Source organism: Tetrao urogallus (genome assembly GCF_951394365.1).
Source record: "Tetrao urogallus genome assembly, chromosome: 1".
NCBI lineage: Eukaryota > Metazoa > Chordata > Aves > Galliformes > Phasianidae > Tetrao > Tetrao urogallus.
In genome coordinates, this window is record NC_136813.1 from 180,882,503 (window position 1) to 180,907,604 (window position 25,102).

Below are 25,102 nucleotides of genomic sequence, written 5' to 3' on the forward strand. Positions count from 1 at the left end.
GAAGTAACTGTATGCTAAATGCAACTTCAGGAATTACTGTATGCTGATTGTGCTTGCTAGCTACTTGGGGTGTACACGTTTTAATAGTTATTGTATGTTTGTTGACTTCTTCTGGTTGATATTGGAGAATATGCTTCATGGAACTGTTGTTGAGAAGCAGAAGGTTGAGATGGTGTGCAGTTCATATCTTCCATTTTATCTGCATTTTGAGGGTGCCAGAAGAGGGGTGGCCAGCAGGGACAGGGAGGTGATCGTCCCCTTCTACTCTGCTCTTATAAGGCCCTATCTGGAGTACTGTGTCCAGTTATGGAGCCTCCAGTACAAGAAAGACAGGGAGCTGTCCAGAGGAGGGACAGAGGGTCCAGAGGAGAGCCACGAAGATGATCAGGGAGCACCTGCTCTATGATGACAGGCTGAGAGAGCTGGGCTTGTTCAGCCTGGAGAAAAGAAGGCTGCAGGGTGACCTCACTGCAGCATTTCAATACCTAAAGGGAGCCTACAAACAGGAGGCGAATCAACTCTTTGAAAGGGTAGATAACAGCAGGATGAGGGGAAATGGTTTTAAGTTGAGGGAGGGAAGATTTAGGTTGGGTGTCAGGGGGAAGTTCTTTACAGAGAGAGTGGTGAGGTGCTGGAACAGGCTGCCAGAAAGGTTGTGGGTGCCCTGACCCTGGAGGTGTTCAAGGCCAGACTGGATGGGGCTCTGGGCAGCCTGGTCTGGTATTAAATGGGGAGGTTGGTGGCCCTGCATGTGGCAGGGGGCTTGGAAATTTGTGATCCTTGAGATCCCTTCCAATCCGGGGTTCTGTGATTCTGTGGTGCTGTGTTAGAGGAATTGGGCTTATCTGTATAGATGGTTTTAGTATGGTTTTGATGACATGTTTCTGATATTACTTCTTTCTTTGTTAGCGAAGAGATAGCTTTAGGGACACCTCCTGGATTTTTGAAGCTAAAGCATGTATTGGAAATGTTCTTTTGTTCTGCTGAAGAAATTAGTTTTCTAAAATCTAATGCCACAGAGGTGCTGTTGGTATATTTGTGTGATGTCCTTTTCCAGAAGCATTTTTAAACAAACTGTCTTATGAAATTCCTCTTTAATCTTGTCTGCTTTGCTAGTAAGAATAGATCAATGTGTGCTACAAAAAAGGAAACTGAATGTCAAAGTAGAGAGAATGAAATACACACTTAAGGAAAACACTTGTTTCCTTTTATCAGAATTTTTGACAATCTGGGTCATGAATACAACTCTGTATTCCTGACAGTATTGCATGTGTGGAGGAGAATTTCGTATCATCCAGTTCTGTGCTCAATAAACTGTATTTTTCCTTTTTGTAAAATGGCTTACTTAAAAAATACTTGAGATAAAACTTCATGCTGCAAATCGGGAATTTGTTTCTGTGTTTTATTTTGAATTCGCTGTAGTCTGCAGTGCCTAAAATGTCTATCACTTTGTCTGGTAGCAGCTCTTAGGAGAAAATGTAATGGCTTTAATTTGGCAGCTGAAGTCATGGGAAGTGAATCCCTGCTTAGCAGTCTTTGGGCCACATCTGAAACTGTGTTGAGTTCTGCCCCATCTCCAGTACGGGACATATCAGTGAGTTGGCCAAGTTCATCCCCATGGTAGTCAAGGGCTGGAGCACTTGTCCTGTGAGGGGAGGCTGAGGGAAGGCCTGTCTGTACCTGAGTGAGAAACACTGGGCATAAGCTAAAAGAAGATGTTTGTACCAGGTGTAAGGGAAAGACTTTTCCCTATAGTGACAGTCAAGAAGTGTCACTGTCTTCCTGTAGAGGCAGAGTGCACTCTGTATCCTTTGAGGTTTACAAGACTGTGCTGATGTAGTCCTGATTAACCTGTCTGGTCTCACAGCTGACCCTGCTCTGAGCAGGAGGGATTTGAATTGAGACCTCCTGAAGCCCTATCTATCTGCGCACTGATAACATCCCCACAAACCTTTTCCTCTCAAGGTTAAGCAGTTCAGCTCTCAGCATCCTTGTATGACAGGTGCTTTGCAGTCTATTCAATTTGCACATAAATTTAAATGTAATTCAGTACAGTAGCCAGCAAAGCTTTTGAGTAGCTAGAGGGAATCTAGTCACTGCATAGAGTGATTTACCAACCATTACCTGGGCATCTGCAGGAGGGTCATTCTGACTCCATCAGGTGGATCTCTGGTGAGTGCAGCGGTGCAGACTATTAAATTTAGGTCTTCAAATCAGGAAGGTGAATCCTATTCTTATAGTTTTCCACTTTGCTATGTAAAGAATAGAGCAGTTTAGAAACTGAATGGATAGAGAATTTGAGTCTGATGCTTAATAAATTAATACAGCGGTTCATGTTGGTCTGCTTCAAAGATGAATGCTGTTCGTTAAGTTTCTTAAAATATAGGTATAGGTGCTTATGAAAGATAGGAAAGGTATGTGTTTAAATGACTTTCTTAAAAGCAAGTGTATTATCTGCTGTTTTTTGAAGATGAAGTCATAGTTTTGTCATTGTGCCTAATGAATGAAAGTGGCTTAGTTATGTATGTGAATTTAGTAGCTGTGATGAGTTTTTGTCCTCATGGATTTATCCAATGATATTTGGTTGTTGGTGAAGAACTCATCAGAGCTATTTTGTGTGTTCTTGTAACAACTACGTGAAAATCAGTGGGGTCTGCAAGTTGGTTCTGCTTTATATTTCTGCATGGCTTGCTGTTGTTCTTTGCCTGAAGTTTGGTAGATTCTGAGTTCAAAAAGTCAGTTCTCTGAGGCTAGCAGTAATGAAGCTTTAGTCATATATATATATATATGTGAGCAAATGACTCTTGTTGAATTGTGGGAGTGAGGGGGTTTGATTGAATAACCTCCAGGCACATCCAGAAGTGCCTTCCGGCCTCAACCATCTTGTGATTCGATAGACTAATATAAATGAAGTGAAATTCAAGAATCTATCTATGCTGTGTTTTTGTAGCACTGCTACCTTGTCTGTTGGTATAGATTAAAAGAAGTACCACAAGAGAAGCAGAGAAAAAAGGGAAAACTATGTTTTAAATCTTCTATGCTGTTTTTTTCCCTTTACATAGATTTTGAATGACTAGGATAATTTAGAGTCTAGTAAAATAGGTCTACAGGAATATGTAGTTGATCTCCTGTGCATTTACTTGGTCACTAACTCTTTTTAAAGCAGACTTTAAAATGTGTAAATATTTGTGCTGAACTTACCTTCTGGCAGCAGAAAGTCCCTGCCTGTTCCTTTAGTTATCAATAACTATTAAAGAATCTTTTGCTCTAGTTGTGTATTTTTGTATGTGAGCCTCAACTCAGCCTCAACTCTATTGTGTTCACAGGAATATTCTTTACATCACTTCATCTACTTGTCATCAACATTGCTGGTTGATGCCCATTCTGAATCCATGAAATTTAAATCTGGAAACATTATTGATGTCCTAGAGAAGTTCATAATTTTAGAAAATCTTAAATAGCCAGAAGATTTCAGCTATTGATGATTTTCTAAAATTAAGAGCTTATAGAATCAGTTGTTTTAGGGCAGAATGTAACCTGTTGTTTCAATATAGTGTTCACAGGAGCCAGTGTATTTCCTGGTCTTACAGCAAGTTTTTACTCCATTGAAGGACCTATATGGAACATAAAGCAAGCAATTACAGTGCCCTTGTGCCCACACATCCGTGTTCTTCATTGGAAGTGACTAAAGTAAAAGCTATGACTCAAACCCATGAAAATGTGATCAGACTTAATAGTAGAGAATCAGGTGATCTCTATTAAACTATACAAGATCTACTCTGCTGATGTACTATAGTCATGTTGAATACCATAAGGCTGCCTATTAGAGTGGTTTAATATGGAGTTTAAGATGAAGAATTCTTGTTCTGAAACATCTAATGATTTTTTTCTGTAGTCATTTAATTGATAATATTCAGTCTGTTTTGTACAAAACCATTATAAGAAGTAAAGCTATTGTGTGTGATATAAAATTAATGTGATGTGGCCTATTTGTTTTTTATAGTATTAGGATTTCTGATTTGCAGCTGGCTTTCATAAGAAGCTAATACAACTGCCATTGGAATAGTGGGACAGAGAAGTAGTGTTAGGTCTGAGAGAGGAAGAGATTAGCTTAAATGAGTCAAAGCAGATATGGTGATACTTTAGCAGAATCTCCTCTTTTTAAACATTTTCAAAATGAAGCTATCTAGTAAAACATTTGTTTTCTGTAGGGAAAATGCCCAAAAAATATATTTAAGAAACATTTCCTGCAGATTTTTAAAAACTACTGTTATGTGCAGTACTTTTCAGGTAATTGTGGATTACAGGCTGTAGACAATAGAATAAATCTGGACATTTTCATTTTTCACTAGCTAAAAATTGTTAGCTATGAAGAAGTCTAATGTGTCTTCCCATTGATAAACTGAAGAAAGCTATTTGTACCTTGTCATAAAATCTGGTCTTTCCTCTTTAATCTGTAGATCAGGCGAGGTAATTTAATAGGACAAGTCAGTCTGTAAATCCAATGACACGAAATTTGGCATCAGATCCTCTGTTATAGCTCAAAATGTTCCCCATTTATTGTGCAGTTTGAACTCTTGCCATGTTAACTAGAGCTTTCTGTCTGCATTTTTTTATTGATTGGAAAGCATGTATTCAGTGTTTTCCATAATATATGTGAAGCCATAAATATATAAGACTACTGTGAGTGATTATGCCTCCCTAGAGACTGAAAATTACAAGAATAGCATCTTGTGATACTCTGGGAAAAATCTCCTGGATTAAAAACTCCTGTTTGTTTTTCAGACCAGCAATCACCTCCTTGGACCAAAGCCGTTTCCTCTGGACAGATTATTAGCAATATTGTATAGCATTGTGGACAACAGAGTTGCTCCAACTGCAAATATATTTTCCCAGGTGAGTACATATGTACTTGCTTTTATTTCCTGTACATTGTCTGTGGAATTTTTGAAAAGCCTTCACACTGGTATGTGTGTGGAGGTGTTTTGTTGGTTCTTTAAGTTGCTATTTTAATGGAATATAATGGAAAAATAAGCACGTTATTAATTTAAGTTGAAGTCTTGTGGTAGTATTTATCTATATTAGTAGCTATGAATACAAGCTTTTATCTGTGTAATGATCTGAAACTTTATAACAGCTACAATATTTCTTGATCATGGAATGTTATCTGTGTTGGTTAGCTTGTTGAATTCTCACTGAAGTCTGCTAGCCTTCTTGCGTTTCAGTTTAAGTGTGTAAATGTTCTCTATCTTACTGACAGAATTAGTCACCAATAATGTGTTACACAAGTTGCAGTAGTCAAGAAAGAGCAGAGGGAGGAGTAAGGTCTCTGAAGGTGAAAAGTACCTGCTGTGGCATACATATGTCATAGGGATGATATTTTTCATTTGGACCAACTTTGTTTTTCAGAGTCGAGTCAGTTTCCCATTTCACTAGGTGGCAGCATAACTATAGCATTGAGTGAAATGCAATAAGTGTAGGATTCTCTCTGGTCTCTCTAAAGCTCTGCATTTATCAGTTGTAAATATCTATTCTTTAATGTCAGCTTGATTCTTAGAGCTTCCATGTACACCTTAGAAGATCTCCCTTTCCGCTGCTTTCTTGCTTTCCAGTTGACTTTTACTTAGAAATATTTCTACATCTAATTGTTAAGTTTCAAATCAGAGATTGCTTAAATGATGTTTGTTTTCATGCAGAGTTCTAGGAAATAAGCTTGAGATACCTAACCAGTTCTGCAGTTTTAATCATCACTGTTCAGTGTTCTCACATGTTTAGGTTGGTGAAGTTCATCTCTCATATTTGCAGAACAATCCACCACAAATAATACACATTTTAAAATTAAGAAATACAAGACCAAGTGAATTATAGTGCTTTATTTAATCACTGGTCTGTGTATTTGTTGATAATGATAAGGTGCTTGTATGAAGGGGCATCAAAGGTTGTTGAAGCACGCTGGTCCAGTCTTTGGCTGGCTTCAGCTTTGTAGCTACGTGGAGTTTCTTTGGAACAGAAATAATTCAGTGATACTAATATCCGTAAAAATGTCTAATTTTGGACAACAGTATCTGTTCACTATTTTTTCTTCTGGCTGAAATGTCAGAGGTGGCTTGAGATAAACTGCTTTTCGAAGTGCGTGGATTCTTTAACTCACTGTACTGGGAAGTTTGTTGGTCAGTCTAATGGCGTCGCGTGGAGAAACGGTTGTGACTTTTATACCTCAGCTGTTATTGTTTGCTGCATTCAGTGCAATGTATCTATTGATTTAAGACACAGCATTGGAGCTGAAACTTAATACAAAGACACAAAGACATTATCTCAGTTAGTGATGAATGTTGATCAACAACGATAGAACTAGGGTTAGTTCAATAAGAAGTGAATAGGTGTCTTATAAGGCTGTTACAGAGTTGAATAAAATAGGATACAATCCAAGTAATGTTTGGGTTGGTTTCACTTGTGTTCTGTCTACTGTTGGTTGGGCATATAGGTACTTCTTGCATTGAGCCTTTCTTTCTCTTTTGTTAAATATTTGAAGCCAGGCAGCAGTGATTTTAAACAGTTGTTTCATTTTAAAGTATGAAATAACTCAACACTAGATGGCAGTGTTGTCAAGGAGTTGTTATAGTAATATTTTCTTCTTAAAATATGCAGTTTAAACTGCAAAGATATGTTAGAAGGGTTCTGTTGAATTGTAATTAGGTTACGGCAAACAGGTTGAAATTAAATTTGTTGATACCAAAATAAAGTATTGTAATTTCTTTGTCTCTAGGAACAAGTTTTGCATTAAATTTTAGTCTAAAATTCATTTCTAATGTAGAATAAAATAGAGCAGAATTTTAAAAGATTTTGAAGTAGTTGAATTGTACTTCAACTCAAATTGCTTAAAATACTTCATGTTTCACTGATTATTTATTTATTTATTTTACTGTTCTGAACTAGTTTCCAAATAGTTTTCCAAGTAATTATTTGGGAGCTGAATTACCTTACAGCACCTATATTTTAGGCTATTAGATTGCCACAAGGTTTTTTTTCTTCTTTCTTGTGTATAAAATAGGGAAATAATTATTGTACAGAAGTTTTAAAAAGCTGGAAATCAAACATCAGTCTCTTTAACTGATTCAGCTTTACTTTTGTGCTCTTTCATTTGAAGACCAAAAGGCTGTACATGAACCAAATGCTTGTGAATTCTTCCCATGTGCTATCAGAAAATAGCATGCCTTTACTTTAAAGTTGATCAACGGTCTCAGTCAGGATTCAAGGACTGGCAGCTGCTTTAAGATCTGCCGTGCTGCTGATTTCTTGATGTTTCTTATTGCTTCTTGTTTCTGCACATAATTTCTATTCATACCAAAATTGTGGTTATTAGCTTTTCCAAATGAAGCTTTCCTTGAGCAGAAAAAATTTCAATGTTCTGCTCAATGGTTGGGTTTATTAAAAATGCTTCATTTTCACAAAACAGAATTTCAACTTAAAATTTCAATCTTAATGCAACTTTTACCTTCTAATGTTAGTAACATGAATAATATTAGCCACTGAACAATCTTGTACTTCTTCAAACAAAGTTAATGTGTGTCTTTTAGCTGTGTGATCTTTACAGTTGATTCTTACTGGAATTGGGTTGTATGAATTGGGTGATAAAATTTGATTTGCTCCCCCTGCCCTCACTAATTAGCAGAGCAAACAGCACCAGGAAAAACAAAAAGATACAAATTTACACTTCTGCTAATGAAAATCGTTTCCATTGCCATTTTTAAAGGTTGAACATTCTTCTGGTTTTTCTTTCTTTTTTTTTTTTTCCTGTGCTATTTTTAAATAACATTTTTACACATCTAGTGAGGAATTGTTTGAGAGGAAGCGAAGGTGAGGTTTTTAGACAACTGATATTGGAACATATGTGAATATAAGTCTTCTTCTCCAGAATATCCTTTCTGTTGTTATTTTAGCAGTTCTAATTTATCATGTTATTGCTTTTTAATACATTTTGTGTTGCTGTTACGTATCACCAATTTGGTTGACTTTGCTTGTTTTCTAATCAAGAGATAAGGGAAGTTAAATCAGTGATTTCTGTAACCGTTTCAGACTGTTTTTCTTCAGATGCACTTCTGGGTAAGAATTTAACAGATGAAAGATGATACTACCAACGTCACTTGTGCCTCAGTCGGAGTTTGCACAGTTGATGTTCGAATTGCTGTATGGCTAAGTCGAGCATGTTGTAGTGGGGGAAAAAATGAAAAATGTTCAGCCAGTGCAGTGATGTGGTGTGCAGTCTGTATCCTACAACAGCAGCAAAGTCACATATCTGGGTAAGCTGGTTGATGTTTCCTAGCAGCTCGCCTTTGCAGCCCTGGGGAACCACCAGGACTATGATGCACCCACTGTGCAGAGCTGCAAATCTGCATTGTGGCCAAATGTAATTGCTACAGGATGGATGGATACCAGAAAAGTTTATGATATCTACCACAAGTGCATGTTGCACAGGTCTGTTCACTTTGGTTTGTAGAAGGATAGTATTTCATTTTAGACTACTATTATTTAGACAGAAATACAGTCTTCTCTTGTTAAGAGTGCGCATGGAATGTTAAACAGGAATTATCAATATTTATTTAAATTGAAGCAGCTCTGTTTACATTGAAGTAGATAGGTGTTGTTCATTTAGTATCACAAGTAGGTGTTTTTCTTGTTATGGTTTACACTGTGAATTGCTAGCCAAAATCCACCAGTACTTCTGCCTCTACCAAAGTGATTTTTCAGTTGCTTCTTCATATTAATTCTCTCAGCTGTTTTTTACATGTCCTGTTTTCTGTATCTTTTATTTTGCTTTTATTTTTTTAGAATCATAGAATCATTAAGGCTGGAAAAGTCCTCTACTGTCTAGACCAACTGTCCACCTTGTTGTGAAATATGTTTTTCATTAAAAAGATTGCCTAGATCTACTTGTATTTGAGTTGTGCTGTTGCTTTTATTCTCTGAAATTGAACCATCTCCTTTGTCTTGCTTACTTTTGCATACTTCATAAATAGTAACACATCCAGAACATTTGGAGAGAGGCCTATGCAGAGAGATGCAGTAACTGATCTCAGAATATAGTAATGGCCGAAACATGCTGATAGGTAACTTCACTTCTGTCTGCATTTCACTATAATGCATTAAAGTTAAGACTGTTAGGTTATTTTAAAATAGATTTATTTTATGCTTATATTTTTATTTAAATAGCTATAATTCAGATATATCTATATGTAGTATACCTATATATGAAAACATTATTATATATAACCAATATTAATATATGTAGAATTAATTTGGTTAGAATTAATTTCTAGTCACTGTGCATTTAGAAAATGAAATTTTCACAAAGGCTGTTTCTCTCTGTAGATATATAATGATGGATCTGCTATCTTAGGCTCCACAGCCTGCATTTCATTTAAAGATGTTTCTGATCTGTTTAATGCTGGATCCAAGAAAAGCATTTGAATTTCCTTAAGAGATCCACAAACTCTTAAACTAATATATATATATATATGTAAGAATTTGGATTGAAGGTTAAAAATTAACATTTTCCAATCTGGCAAACCCATAAATGCAATTCCAAGTGATGCTGGTTACAGAGCAAGTGATTTTATCTGAAGGTGGAATAAGTCTACAGCTCTAAGATTTAGAGTTGTGTGTTAAGTAGCAATCTGATACAGATCTATTAAAAATACATAAAACCCCTGATGTATATAGAATGCTCCCAGCTGGAAGGAGCCAGAGGAATGTAATTTCCCTTGATTAAAATACCCTTTATTGGAGCATAGAATACGGTCAGGTTTGTTTTCTTTTTCCTTCCTTTCTTGACTGCCCATCATGGAGTAGATTAAGGAATAACTAATATTGGTGTATGTCAACTGGAACAGTTTATGGCAATTTACCTACAAGATTTATTTGCCTGTGTTTTGCTAGCAGCGTACTTTATATCTCGCTATTTCATATGATAGTTTGATATTTAAAGTACTACTTTGTTGTTGTTTCCAGCTATGGTAAAATTCAGATGCCAAGACGATAGTAAGCATTCTGGTTTAGTTACCTACTTATTTGATAGGGAGTTTGCTTTTTGGCATGGCCTTTCTCAGACATCAGATACTCCTATCCTGGTCATAGTGCTAACTCAAACATTATGTTGGATCCTCTTGATGAGGCAACTTTGAGAAAGAGTGCTGTCATCTTAGTGTTGTTTCCCACTTGGAAAAAGTGTAATGCATCTGCATAGCTCAGATTGTGTTAATATTTGAAAATACTCTGCTTTCCATTCTACACTTGAGAACTCTTGGCAGAAGAAGAATTAAGAAGAATTACTCTCTCTCTTTGCTCAGTCAGCTGTTCCTGCACAGTGTTCCAGCATTCCTTGCTGTTGCAGGGACTGCTCATGGGAACGTTTTACATCCGACCTGTCTGAAGCATTCACTGCTAAGATGTGTGCATTTCCAGAGGAAAAGGTTTGGTTAAAAATACATATTGTGCACAGTATAGTTGCCCATCTGATCATTCTAAAGACTTTTGCTTCCCAGTGTGCCACAGATAGGATGATTGAACATAAACTCTACACTCTGGGGTAGTTATCGTTACTGGTAATTTTCATTTCTGTTACAAATAAACTTCCCTTCTTCTTGCAGTGTCTGTGAAGGTCCACACATATGAGTATTATTTTTATATAACATCACTAACAGTTCTGTGTACATTCAGTCTCTTCAAGTCGTGCAACCCCTGTAGGCATCTTGTCCATATGGGCCTGTAAAGTAGCTTTTTCTGTGCAGTGATGTCATGACTACCAATACCTAATAAAGATTGTTAGAACAGCTTACTTAGCTGTTGGCAAAATCGCAGCTGTATTTTCTATGTCTTTGTAATATAATGTTACATTTGATCTTACCACATACCTTATTCTGTAGGTGTATTATGCATCACATGCCTTGTTTTGTTATATCTATTGATTAGAAAGTTTAGTAATCTATTGGTCAGTACTCTGTTAATTTTTAGTAGATTTGGAAAGATGGTGATAAGAGGTAATAAATAACTCAGTTTTTCTATTACTGGTCACCAATCTGATCTGATGGAAATTCACAGCTTTAAATGGGAATTTGTGATGCATAGCATGGGAACATAGGTTAGCACTTCAGCGCTCGCTGTGGCAGCTTGAGAAAGCCTGCTTTTTTTCAGAAGTGAAAGAAAAAACATGACTTTTAACCAAGTAGCTGACTATTCTTGAAGCATCAGCATGGCTGTGAATAAAAATGAATGTATTCCTGGTGCTTCATTCCTTCTAGTTTTAGTTGATACAGAAAAGGTCTTGTAGAGAAACTGATGTTTGAGCTACGCTGTGTTGTCTGACCTGTCATAGAATCATAGAATGGCTGGGTTGAAAAGGACCACAATGCTCATCTAGTTTCAACCCCCTGCTATGTGCAGGGTCACCAGCCACCAGACCAGGCTGCCCAGGGCCACATCCAGCCTGGCCTTGAATGCCTCCAGGGATGGGGCATCCACAACCTCCTTGGGCAACCTGTTCCAGTGTGTCACCACCCTCTGTGTGAAAAACTTCCTCCTAATATCTAACCTAAATCTCCCCTGTCTCAGTTTAAAACTATTCCCCCTTGTCCTATCACTGTCCATGTTAATGAAGCTTTACAGTTTCCTGGGAGGCTTTCTTAAAGTATTTTCTTGACCAAACTCTGTTCTGTTCTACTTGAATTCTTTCTTCTCAGTAATTTAGGTAGAAAACTTATTTCTCCAAAGGGCTTCTGGTAATAGTGCCCAGGTTTGCATTTCAGCTGTTTTTTCAGGCACGGATAAATGTATGTAACAAAGGCAAATTGTTGTGAGTTACTGAAAACTAGTTTAACAGAATAAATTCTAGTAATGACAAGAGGGCCTACTGGGAGGGAGGGAGAGAAGGAGGACTTCAGATATGATTGAGACTGAGGAAGAAGATGAATGGAATTTCTAAATATGCTGTGCCAGTGCTTTTAGTTAGGAAAAAAAACGCAAAGCTTTCTAGCTGTATTTGTTCTATTTTTTATTATTTTAGTAGCATCTCTGTAAGAATTTCCTGACTCTCATAAATCAGCTATATATAATGCTCTTTAAAATTTGTTTGCAATAAATTTGTACTTTTCAAATATGATCAAATGAAAAGTGTGATTTTTGAGATAGATGCACCAAGTTGCTAGAACAGTGGTGAAGAATTTTAAATTCTCTGAATCTGTTAGCAATTTTTGCAGCCCTGTTAAGTACTTTAAGGAAGTAAATGCGAATACATGAAAGTCAGAGCAGAGTTTGTCTCCTTCCAGACTTCTTCCTTTCCCTATCTTTCTTCACATGCTTATTTAGAAATTGGTTTCATGTACTTAATGGAAAATCATTTAATACTCCAGGAACAAACTCACACTGTGTTTACATCAGGCAGTTGCAGCTGAAGCTTGTTAGTGATTGCCTCTCAGATTAAAAAAAAAAATCTTCACTGTGGTACATGAACTCCTATTGTTTGGAGATAAATAATCGGCTCATCTCCTCTTTAGGGGAGAACAAAGAACATAATGGTACATCTGGTTCATCTGTTAAGACAGCAAAGATTAATTAAGCAAATACTGCACAACCTCGCTTGATAACATACATATCTAAAAACAGCTTGTGTATGATAAGTTTTCTAATCACTTTCCTTTAACTGTTTACTGTATGCACATAATGTGTTCCAGAATTACCAGCTATTCGTCGAAATGACTTAGGATACAACATCAAGATAAAGTAAATTGGAGAGTGAAGGTGGAGTTTATTACTTTTCTTGCAAGTCTCTTGTGTGGTATGGGACTGTTGAACACCCAGGTGACATCATAAACACTATTCATAAATTTTGTTGTTCTGTTTTTTTAGAAATAACTTGGGTGATTTCTCTGCTAATGTGCATCACAGACTGGGAAAAGGAGCCATCTCCTTACTGAGAATTTGTATGGAACCTAGTTCAGTGAAATACAGTGTCAAGACTAGAACGGGACTCAGGTCAAATTGCAACATGATGTCCCGGTTTCTACACTGCCCTCATGACTATAACTATTTCTGAGTTGAAGACTACTCAAGGCCAGTTTTACCTCTCTTAATTTGTACTGCCATTGTCTTTTTTACCTAAATAGCTTTACTTCTTCTTTGGCACTTCCCTCAGCAGGGTTGTAAGGGCACAGATATTCTGACGTGGTCTTCATTTTTCAAGCCTTAACTTATACATGGGACTTGTACTTTTCTGCACATACAGTAATGATTATAACTGAATATAATTACACATAAATGGCACAAAAATGATTCACAGTCACTAGCAGAGAAGTTGACTGTAAACTTAAAAACTTCTTTTTACTGGTACTCTCCTCAGAATGGTTCTTGATAAGGTCTCTGTCCTCCTGCTTCATGTGCTATTACATTTTCTATTCTAGATTATATTCTCTTTTAGGTTCTTACCCCTCATCTGTCATTTCACTACGGGTTTCTTTCATATCACATGTGAAATAAACCTGTAGCATTGTATCTGTACCAGGAGAACTCTTTACATTTTTGATTGCAAGGAAGGTACCAAGGCTGTGTACTTGTACACTGATAGAGTATAAGGTAGCAAAATGATGTATTAAAGAATATGTTGGATCACTTCAGTGGATACTTGTACTGTTTCTGCCCTGCCAGCTGCAGTCAGTTCAAGCCTCTGACTTTCTACTTGACATCCCTCCTCCTCCTGCAAGGACCCTCTGCTGCTTTCTATTCATTTGATGTGGAATAGTGTGGCTTGCCACAGCATCTTCAATAAAAACAACAGCAGCTACGTTACAGTTAATTTGAAAGGCAGGATTTCAAAATATGGAACTTGACAAAAAAATGCCTCTTGACAGACAAAGAGTGGTTAAGAATTGACATAATCCCTCTTCTCCATCTATGGAAATGAAAACTGACAAATAGATGGCAGGAAGCAATGTGGAAGGCTGACAACAGGGTACATGTAAATCTAAAAAATAGGAAAAGTATATGTTCCAAATGAACATTACAAATACTGCTGTTTAAAATGTGGAGGAGTCATAAGATAAGCTAAAATGTCCTAACGTAGCTTAGACTTGCAGAAGTTTGATTCCGTAAAAGTGTTTTTTTTTGTTTTTAAGAAAAAATGCCCGTGACTTGGCTAATGAACAAATGAATCTGCTACAAAAGTGTTATTCTAAAAGCTGATATTGGTGCCAGATCTAAAAAGATACAATAGGAACTACGCACGGTCTCTGTCCTGATATCTTGTGCATCCATTTCTCAAAAGGTGAAGGAGAATGGAGGATGGAAACAAAATCAGATTTGTCTTCATTGTACTTTTTATAGTACACACATATATCTAAGCTAGTCAATAGTGTGAGTTTCTAGTTAATGGAGAGAAATGATCATACAGAGAACATCATCTCATGCACCCTGTTGTAGATGTGATCTTCTGAAAGTTCTCTGATTTTGACAGTTTTTTATGTTTATTAGATTACAGTGACATGCATCCTTGAGGTACCAATTTTACTTCATAAGCTACATGGCTACAGAATAATTATTTACATTTGAAGCTGTCTTAAAGTTATTCCACCTCTGAGGACTAAGAAGTATTACTCATATTGGCTAGTAAGTTCTTTTTCTTAAGTATCCTGAATTACTCATAAAACAATCCAAAACTTACCACCAAATGCACCTTGTTGGTTGTCATGTTCCTTGTTAAAACTTTTGCGGAGCAGGAAAAACAGTTGATTTTTATACCCTACCATTCATTTCATCACTCCTGTGGATTGAGTTGTCTGATTATACTGTAGTATACTTGGGGATATATAGGTTACTTGGCTGGCAGCCTAGTGCCAGCCTTCAGTTTGCAGAACTGCTTTTGATTTATCTCAAGGAACAAGGGCTTATATTCTGTCTTTTTAATGCTAGGATTTTGCTGGTAGACACTTACTCTGCAGAATTCTGTGATGATGATCTGTCATTTTCCATCCTTGAATTTGTGTGAACCATACATCTTTGAACCACGTTTCAGTAGCAGCAACTGTAGCACAGCTTATTGTCTTGTGGAAAACATCAATAGTGATCTTTTTTCACATGAGAAAGCCAAATACGACAAGGTAGGATTTTCTGCTTCCATTTTGAAATATGAGGAGACTGGGTATAACCTCTGCATGAGGAGCTTGTAGAAGAATTGGAAAAAAGCCAGATATGAGTTCAGAAGGTGCTTTAGAGGTAAAATTTCAAAACATGACTTAGCTTATTTAGAGGGGATTTTAAGGCACAGTTTAACAATGGAAATTAAAATTGAAATACTTCAAGATATATTCTAGATGGACAGAATGTAGGTGCTTGTCTGCAAGCACGTTTCACTAACGTGATGGGACAATTTTACTTGAATCTGGTGAACTTCAGTTACCCTACAGCCAGCCTTGTGGAGAGAAAGTATCCCAGTACCAAAAATTCTGTATTTTAGTCTTCAAATTGTTATCTCTTCTATTATAAGTGATACTCAATTCTAAATATGATTACAAGCTAATATACATTTCCATTTCAAGCAGGACCTGTGGCCAGCTCTTTGTAACAATTCATGTAGAACACTGACAGGTGTCTCTGTGCATATGTAATTTTTTACATATGTAAAATGTAATATTATATATGTAATATGTATATAAAAATAAATTACATGTATATAAAATTTATATGTACATAAAAATATTACATATATAATATTTTACATATGTAATTTTTTTTCCCGCCTGTTCCTGTCCATATATATTTCTTAAAGTGTAATGAAAATCAAGTTTTTAAAAATAAAGACCAGGGAGAGTGCTGACTGGGGGTTTTAATAAAAGACATAGAAAGAGAGATCCCTGTTGATTCAGTTTAGTAATTGAGGACCATGTGTGACCTAGACCAAATGAGCAAGAGGGCACTTGGTTCTAGATATCCAGGCAAGGAACATGAAAGTCAAAAGTTGCACTGATTAATAATATATAATAAAATAAATTTCAGTAGTTGATACAGAGAGTAAAGAGTTTGACTTAATGGATTACTGCAGAGATATAAGAATAGAACTGAAGACTGTTGATACAAAATTATCTTTTCCAGCCTTTTTTATTTATTACTAGTAAATCGCATAGGAGGATGTTTTGCAACAGATATTTTCTAGCCTGAAGTGACCTCTAATGGATGTGTAACACTGATAGTGTATTGAAAAGCTTTTTAATAATTTGTGTGACTGTAGTACTTCTGAAAGATGCTAGACTGACAGTCTAGAAGGATGGGTGATGGAAGCTATCTGTTCTGATTCACTGAACAGGTATAGCAGTGACATCAACAGTGTAATCTCTGTGCTTCTTTTTAACCTGAAAGATCTTTTCTTTATTGACTCACTGTTAGCAGTGTGAGATTCTGTGGCATAAAATGCATTGGTCAACCAAGAGAAGTAGCAAAGGGGAAGGATGAAGGAATGTAGTGACTGACGGGCTCTTGCAAAGTTCGCCGCTCTGTTGATGAGCGTATCCTTGACGTGCTTTTTCCTTCCCTCCTCCTATAAAAAATAAAAAGCATCAAGATCTCAACAGTTTTAGTCTTATTGTGGGCATTAAAAAAAAACAACTAGCCTATGAACTGTGATTTGACCACTTTGGTTTTTTTATAGCATATTTACTGTGTGGTCACAATGAGAATTGGACTATATATTAATGACTGGGAAAAGTAAAGAGGTACAGGTGGGGAATTAACAAGGCAGTTTCTGCTTAGGAGAAAAAAAATCCCCTAAAATTACTTCTGTCATTATATAACCATATTTAAACCAATATCTTATTATCATAAACGACATTTAAAAATAGGCTAAAATAACCTACACACAGTCTGGAGTTTACTTCATGGAGCTGCACTTCAGACAGATGAGAGCAAATCTGTCTGACTCAAAGGAAGCCTTTGTAACTTTGTGTTGTGCTCGGGCACTAAGGATAACTCAGTGTTTTGGGGTGGTCATGAAGAAACGTAAGAAAACATGATAGGAATAACAAATACAGGACATAAGCAATCCTTAATGTCTTTATGCAGTTAACTCTATTTGTAGCTAGAGTGTTAGGCACTTATGTTTATAATATTTTTAATAAGCTGAGATGTTAGTTTTTAGTACAGGTAATTTTTTGTCTGTGGTTGTTCATTGTGAACAGAGAAGGGAAGTTGAGTGTGATGTTTTATCAAAAAGAACAACCTACATATTCTAGTGAAAAAAATGAGAATAAATTCACAAATTCAGACTAGCATACTTAAGTGGAAATGGCCCAATACAAAGCTGTTCAGAGAAAAGAAAATAATTGGAAGATACTAACACTTGAAAGAAGATGTAGGCACGAAGAGTGGTAAAAATTAAAGGCTAGAAGGGAATGACTTGTGAAGAAAGATTAAAGGAAATGAACGTGCGTAATTATTACATTTAGTTATCTGTGTGCTTGGCGATGCTCAGATCAAGAGGGATGATCCCTATACTAATTTGGCTAAATAGCTACTGGGGGATGATGAAAATGTCTAAAAGCATTTTTAGCTTTCAAGTAGCAAGAAAGGGTTCATTTTGAAGTCCAAAGGAGGTCTAAGTAGGAGTAATGAAATGAGATGAGGTGAAGCCTATCTTTGAGTACTGTTTAAAAAAAAAAATCCCCAAAAAGCAGCCAACGTGCTGGAGATGTTGGAGTGTGTAATACTCTCTCCTGACGTTTCAGTGGATTGTCCTACTACTTGAGCTGTTTGAAATTTCAGTGAACAAAGCATTCGTAAATAAACTTGAGAAAAGGATTCTGTGTTGGATTTCTATGATATCACATGGTAAAAATTGACAATATAAGCCTTCTAGTGTGCTACTGAAACATAATTTATGTAAATTCTTGATAGAATAGGCATTAACCTTCATCCTTACTTCAGTTCTGCATTAAGTCTTGCCTTTGATACGGTAATCTTAATTAAAACTGAATATTTTATGATTTAACTCCCTCTGCATCCTGAATGGAACAATGCCCTTATCTGTATTACCTATACAAGTTCTATTTATATAAATAATCTATTGCATCAGTTGATAGTCTTGCTTATAGTTGTATTCACGTGAATAAAAATGCTGAAACTCAGAGGTGTAATTTGTTTTAAATTAATTTTATTTTATAACCAAATATTAAAAAACTAGTTTTACAACTTTTCCAACAGATTACGTTGGGAAATATCTTGTGAGTAATATTCTTTTAGGAAAACAAAAAACCCAAAAATATGCATAAACGAGAAAAATAAGTATTTAGAGATGTGATATGGAGATGTGTCATCACAACTGTCAACTACTGTCATCTTCATGGTATATAGGTAGTAAGAGTAAAACTGCTCATTTTGATGATAAACCCTAATATGTTTTAAATGGGAAGAAGTTGCAGTTGGAAATCAGGGGCATAGAAGTTTGGCCACGTATTTTTCATCTGTTTGTTGGTGTTTTTTCTTTTTTTCTTTGTTTTGCAGTGATTACAGCTGAGCACTGTCCTAGAGAAGTACTGGAACTAGCCCAACTTTCCAAGCATGTGCTCACACATACATCCAAGATATAACCTTAATGTAGATCAACTCTGTATTTGAGGTCACTGATAGACGTGTTGAGATGATTCTCTGCTCGTTAGTGGAACCTTTTGGAAAATGACATTTTTTGGTTTTTGAAAAGATGGGCAAATAATTTCCTTCAATGATTTTATAATGCATTGAAAATATATTTATTCTTTTCTGTTTTATCTGTAGGTGCTTGCTGTATAAGCATGGCTGAGTACGTTGTATAAAACGACGCACAGTTATCAAACTGATCAACTTTATAAGGGCACAGGGAATGTGACGTGAAGTGGCAGTACTTAAAAAAGATTATGCAACTCAGACTTAAACTATAGAAGTTAAGGAAGCGTATGAGAATCCATACAGAAAATTGTTAAATTTACTTTGAAGTATGCCATCTTTTTTGAAGTTATTTAATTCCATATTGTAGTAAAGGTGACAGACTTAAGATTTCAGATGAAAATATAGCAATGTTATAGCATAATGTCTGCAGTAATCATTACTGAATAGCTGACTTCATATTTAGATAAGTAATAATTTCATTGGTATGTTGAAGATTTGGATGACCTGATATAAGCTAATACTGTTTTACTTCTGCAAGTCTAACCTCTTGATTAAATAAGGTTTGCCAGTCATTCCCATCAGTACTTTGCATATATTTTCCTTTGTCTTAGCTTTTTCCTTTGTTGGATCTAGATAATATTATTGGATTTTCCCATTACAGAGAATCTAGAGAGCAAATTTGAAAGTTAAATACATTTATTGGTTAGAGGAAAACACAGAAAATGCGTAGTAAATAAACCATATTATATCTCCGGTTCTGCTACTAGATCATTGCAGGAAAATTTTAACATCTGGTCTCACTGAAGAAAATGGAACTATTTCATAACACTATTTCCTTGCTGTGTGCCCCTGTCTAACAGTATTTCCAAATGTAGCATGTAGCAGTTACACGGAAGTTAGAAATTATTGATGTTGTCTGTAGCTCTAGCCCAGGGGATTTTGTGTTGCTGCTTACGGGGAACACTAAGGGTTAAATTCAGTTAAGCATTTCCCCAGCTTTCTGGGAACCTGGCAGTGGCTTTCTTTCAGTTGCTTTGTGATGGGAGGAACAATACCTGAATTCAGCCTTGGGTTGTGCTGGAGACTGGGAAGGCACTAGGTTATAGTGTCAGCATTGGGCAGTGCCCAGGGAGTGCTTCAAATACTGTGGCTCAAAAAAGGGGAATGTTAACAAGGCAAGTCTAAGATAAGACCATGAGTGTGTAGGGTTTTGTTGGTTTTTAATCCATTTCTCTCTGCTTGTGGTTTTCTTTTTGGTTAAATTAATCATGCTAGCTTGAATAGGCTGCATTCTGCCACTGGAAATTGTAGCCTAGGCTGCAGTTGGTGATGGGCCAGCCCCCAAGCAGGGGGACAGGGGATTCCCCTTGGGCAGGGCTTGCCACATGAAAAAAATTGCCACTTAGAGACTAAAATCTAAGCTCTGAGCCTAGATAATGGTTAGAACCTAGCCTATGAAAGATCTTACTGTCAGGTATTCTTTCATCAGACAACTGAATGGAAATTACATTTCTGAATGAACAACTAACAGTTGATTTGTGAAGTGGGTCATCCTGCATACATTAACATCTATTGCCCGTGCTTCATCCATGATCCCCTCAAAGAGCAACTGCTTGTGGGGACCACCGGGAAGGTTTGGTTGGAGGAAACTACTTAGGAATCTTGTACTTGTTCCAGTTTTCCAAATTTTTTTTTTCTTTGGAAGAAGGTTTTGGTTTATATCTGAATTTATTTATTTTTAAAATAAAGGATATACGTGTTTCATTAATGAACTGCTGTACTTCTACTTCCAACTGTTTTTGTTTTATCTGTAAAATTGAAGTACTTCCTAAGCTGTTGAAGATAAAACTCTGGCTGTTTTCCTTTCCACCCCCACCAGAAGTCTGTAGTATGTTTGAATGTGATTACGTATCAGTGTCTACTCCATATCTTCACAGTATCAGCTTTTCAGAGGGCTGCTTATTTCTTAAGCTTCTCCTAGCCTGGTTTCCTGAGTAGCATCCATTGCATATCTGACACATCTTTCAGTCTGTTTACATCCTCCACGCCTTTTTTAGCCTATCTGGTTCTGACTAAAACGGATGGAAAGTTGAATGTTTCAAAGGCATTAAAGTCCAACAGATGTAATGAAGGGTGGTGACCACTGCCTTCTGTTCAGTGGTTTTCCAGTTTGAGCTGGTGCTGGCCATCCACCAGGAGCTAACCCAGACTCAGCCATGCGGTGTGGAATGTTTTCACCCATGTGCATCTGGGGAACAGAAGGTGTGTGGTGTGCCAAGTGGTGTAATGAGAAACAGGCAGGGGTTGTGAGGGGATAGAAGTAGCTGAGGTTGTAAGTGCCATGGTCAGGGGAATGAAATTTGAGCCTTGTGCGTTGGCGAAGGCTTATGGATAAAAGTTTTTATCTTCGAAGAACAGTTTCTTATTTAATTCAGTTCAAACATGAAACATTGTATCACTTATATTTTATTACATTAAGCGTTTTAATACACTGAAGTTCTGTAGCCCAGAAATCACAGCTTTGTATAGCTGCAAAATTCAAAGGCAGCTTTGTGGAGAGCATCTGTCCAGAGAAGCTACCGTTTCAGATATTGTCCCAGTAGATTATGTGTATTTTTAAAACATGCTAATGTTTTCGTAAACGTCTTTTTAGTCAGATTGTAAGGCTTTCAACATCCTGCTGCAGAATATTGCTATATCTAGCAATGTCTTCTATTGGCAGTAGTTTAGTATGAAGTATCAGCTTTGTCATCCATTGCAGGTTTTAAAAAAAAAAACACAACATGATTATTATTCCAGTCTTTGAGGATTTCTATAGTTATAATTAACTTGAAATAGAACAAGTTTTATTTAAAACTTCTAAACGCTGCGTAGCGTGGGCTGCACAGGCTGAACCTTCCTGTGAGGTTTGTTTTGTTTTTGTCTGTTTGTTTTAATGCTCCTACTTAACAGAATAAGAAGTCATCTCCGCTGTGCTTGTGTGAATTATTTTTGAACAGGAAAATGTATCCATACAAAAAGTACCTTCAAATGCAGAAATTACGTTACTGTAAAATGAAGCATTTGTACTTCTTTTCAAGTTATAACATTCTTGTGATTTAATTGTTAAATTACATTTAAAACATGCACACTTAGTGGTTTTGTTTTAATGTCTTTTAAGTTGGAAAAAGCACCTACATACTATACTCACCACGTGAGATCCTTTTACTAATCTGGAGAGATTTGGGGAAGAGAGGAGGCATTTGTCTGTAGCTAAGAGTGGTCTCTTTTACATGAAATTGTGAGTTCTACTAGTAGAACTATTGGAATTTTCCTTTTCTGTAAGAACTTCATAAGGAGTGTTAATCACATTTAGTTGTGTGTGTGTGTATTTACAAAAGATACACCATGACAGCTTACATTTCAGTGTATCAAAATAAGTTGTATTTGGATGGTTTGGAGAGCTCCAGCTCCATGAAGGCAGCATATTAAAATAAATTTTTTCTCAGCTTGTGTGTGTGAATGTGCTTAAACATGAATTGTCCCCAGTAATGGAAGAAATCTACCAATTGCTGAAGTTGGGTGAGAGTACTTTCGTTTTTACTGTTAAGTTTGTTGGAATAGTTAAGAAAAATAAGGTGATGAAGGTCCATGGCAAACAAGATCATTTTTTTAATCAGCACTTCCAAGTCTCTTCTTTAAGGTAACATTTGAAAACATAAATTGAATACATCCCAAACACTTTGTTTTGGTTGTCATCTAATTGTGAGCACAAGATTTAATTAATTCCTGAGCATTTTGTTAGGCAGATCCACTGCAAATGAAATAAAAAGATCAAAACTGGAGGTAAAATAAGAATAATTTATCCAACTAATACACACATGCATTTAGCTTTATTGTGCAGGTTGCAGGATAATACTGTTATTTTTGGTAGAGTTCTGGGGAAATCATTTGCTTTGCTGGAAATGTGGTTTTACTGACAGTCACATAAATATTTGTTGATATCTGAATATGCCTACATCTATCTATTTTATTTTTCTTTAGAGAAAACTGAGTTTTGGATAATACATTCGCTGCTTGTAAAACCTCCCCCACTGCTTCCAAAATGTCAAAGGCAAGCACAGGGATTTAGCTATACAACTTCTATTGAGAGTAATTGGATTTGTATGGCTTCTATCCATGCTGTTCTTCTGAAAATATTATGGCCCCTTGTATATAAAATGTAACAATGTGGTCAAGAACATAATATCACAAAGAATATTTGAACCAAACAGTGAAATCAGATTGTATTTATGTTTGGAGATTAATAACTTTTGGTTTACTATAAATGTAAGGTTCCTGTTTCAGTATACTGAGTGAATACTAAGCATGTGCTGTGCTAGCCTTAGGGCTTCACTTTTTCTTAAATGCATGAAGCATTTACATAGGAGTCTTCTGTACTTAACTCAGGAGGGGGAAGAGCATTTCTGATTCATTAATCCCTTTTTCTTTTTGTAAGTAAGTGGGTCCTTCACATCGTGCCCTCAAGAGGTGTAAAATATACAAAGAAGTGGGAGGAACAAGTAAAATGGTGCCTGGCTTGCTATAATGTATAAATTCAAAATCTGTCTCTCTTTGCAAGAGGAAAAATAGCAAGGAGGGAAAGGACAGCACTAAATTTACTGCATGTGCTTGCATGATGCACAGGTTTGGGATAATTATTTTTTCTCTTGTTGAATAAAGTGAGTCGTTACCATGGTAGCATTTGTATTGCATAATTTCTCTGTTATAAAATAAATTGGGAATGATTTTAGGGACAGAAAAGTCTTCCTTTTGTGAACATTAGTTCTGTTTTATTTTTTAGTGCGAAATTCTTTGAAGTGCAATTTCCAAAGTTGGTAGCTTTAAATTATTCTTGGGGTGAGGAGGTCTCAGTACACTTTGCAGATAAAATCAGCCATGTTAATGATGTGTAGTGCCTCTGCCAGACCGGATATGCAGGCACAGAGATGTCCTTGCATATTGGGGATGTAGTTTTAACAGTAACTTGTTGACTTTGAAGGAAGTCTCCACTGTCACTTCTAAGGTTGCTACTTCTTGTAGTAAAATCAAGTATAACCATTAAAGAGGGTGCAGGCTGCCAGGCACCTCGAAAGGAATAGTTTGGATGTCCCGATCTGATAACGAGTTCCCACCAGTGGTCTGTTTTAATGAATCATCTTGGGCATGTCAAGAACTTCAGGCAGAGCAAGTCTGAGTTTTCAGTGACAGAGGGGAAGGCCTTCGAGTTGAGTGCTTTCAGCCATAGATGACAGTTCATCTCTGCTGCTTGAGTTTCCCCTACTGAAAAGCAGCAGGCTAAAACCAGGCTAAAAGCTCCCTGATCCGCTGATTCTTTGATACCATTCTTTGTTATAAACATCTATTGACTGCAGTGGTAGTTCTTGTATGGACAGGTTAAAAGGTACAGGAGGGGTAGTTATTTCTTCTCATTAAAGAGATTCCAGAAGATAGCTTTGGGACTTATTTATCCACTATGTAAAGCTTCTGTGAAAAACCTTCAAGGGGTGGAAAAGTCTTCAAGATATAGCACAGTCAATGGAACAACAAGGAACTTTTCATCAGATACTTATATTGCCTTTACCAAATCATACCTGCTTCCCCTCTTATTGCTTTGGTTTCATTTTTCTCCTGTTTTTCTCATTGCAGTAGACAGAATAGAGAGAGATAGGCTATATGTGTAGATAAAGTCTATATCTCCCTCTGTAGATAGGGGGAGAGTGACTTTCATCCATAAAATGAAAAGATTTCACTCACTGTTTGATTCTTTCCTGCGCTTTTGCATCCATCTTTTCATTAATCTCTTGCATGGATTTTTTTGGTTTAGTGATGAACGTGATACTTTCTGGGGTATAACCTTCTTTATGGTGATAACATTCAAAAATCATGTTTACTATCACTGAATGTTACAAAAAAGTCTTGACACAATGATTAATAAAAAACCACTGTGAGTGGCACAGCCATCAACTGAAAAAATCAATGTTAATTAGTCATAGAAACTTGAGACTTGCATTTTTTTTTATTGTGTTTTATTCCTCTGAAACTAACGTGGGATGTCCTGTGCTGGTTTTTCTGTGCATTAATCCTTTCCTGGTCTACATATAGAAATTGCATTGTGCATCACATCAGTGCTCCATAAATGATGATAAAATGATATAGGAGCCATATAGTCAGTGTTTACTAGCTACACCAATTTTAATCCAAACTTTATAGCAAGATGCTTTAAGTTATGAAGGAGGGTTGTATCTTTGAGTGTTTCTGTCAGTCTAAATAGTATTATCTTTGTATCCTGGAAGGGCAGGACAAATACTAATTAGCTGCATACTGCCCTTACACCATACTTTCCTTTTGCAGTATTTAGACGGAATGCACACACTGCTCCCAAGAGCACTTCAAAGAGCAGTTTCAA

General features: G+C 36.5%; 1 protein-coding gene across 2 annotated transcripts in view; it reads left to right on the top strand.

Annotated features, from left to right (window-relative positions):
- ORC5 (origin recognition complex subunit 5) overlaps positions 1 to 25,102 on the top strand; it is a gene marked incomplete at both ends in the record, with an annotated part of 64,070 nt that overhangs the window by 24,790 nt on the left and 14,178 nt on the right. For both annotated transcript variants that reach the window (XM_079540510.1, XM_079540509.1), the window contains one exon: positions 4,786 to 4,896. In XM_079540510.1, the coding sequence (XP_079396636.1) occupies positions 4,786 to 4,896 (111 nt within the window). The remainder of the gene's footprint in view (positions 1 to 4,785; positions 4,897 to 25,102) is intronic.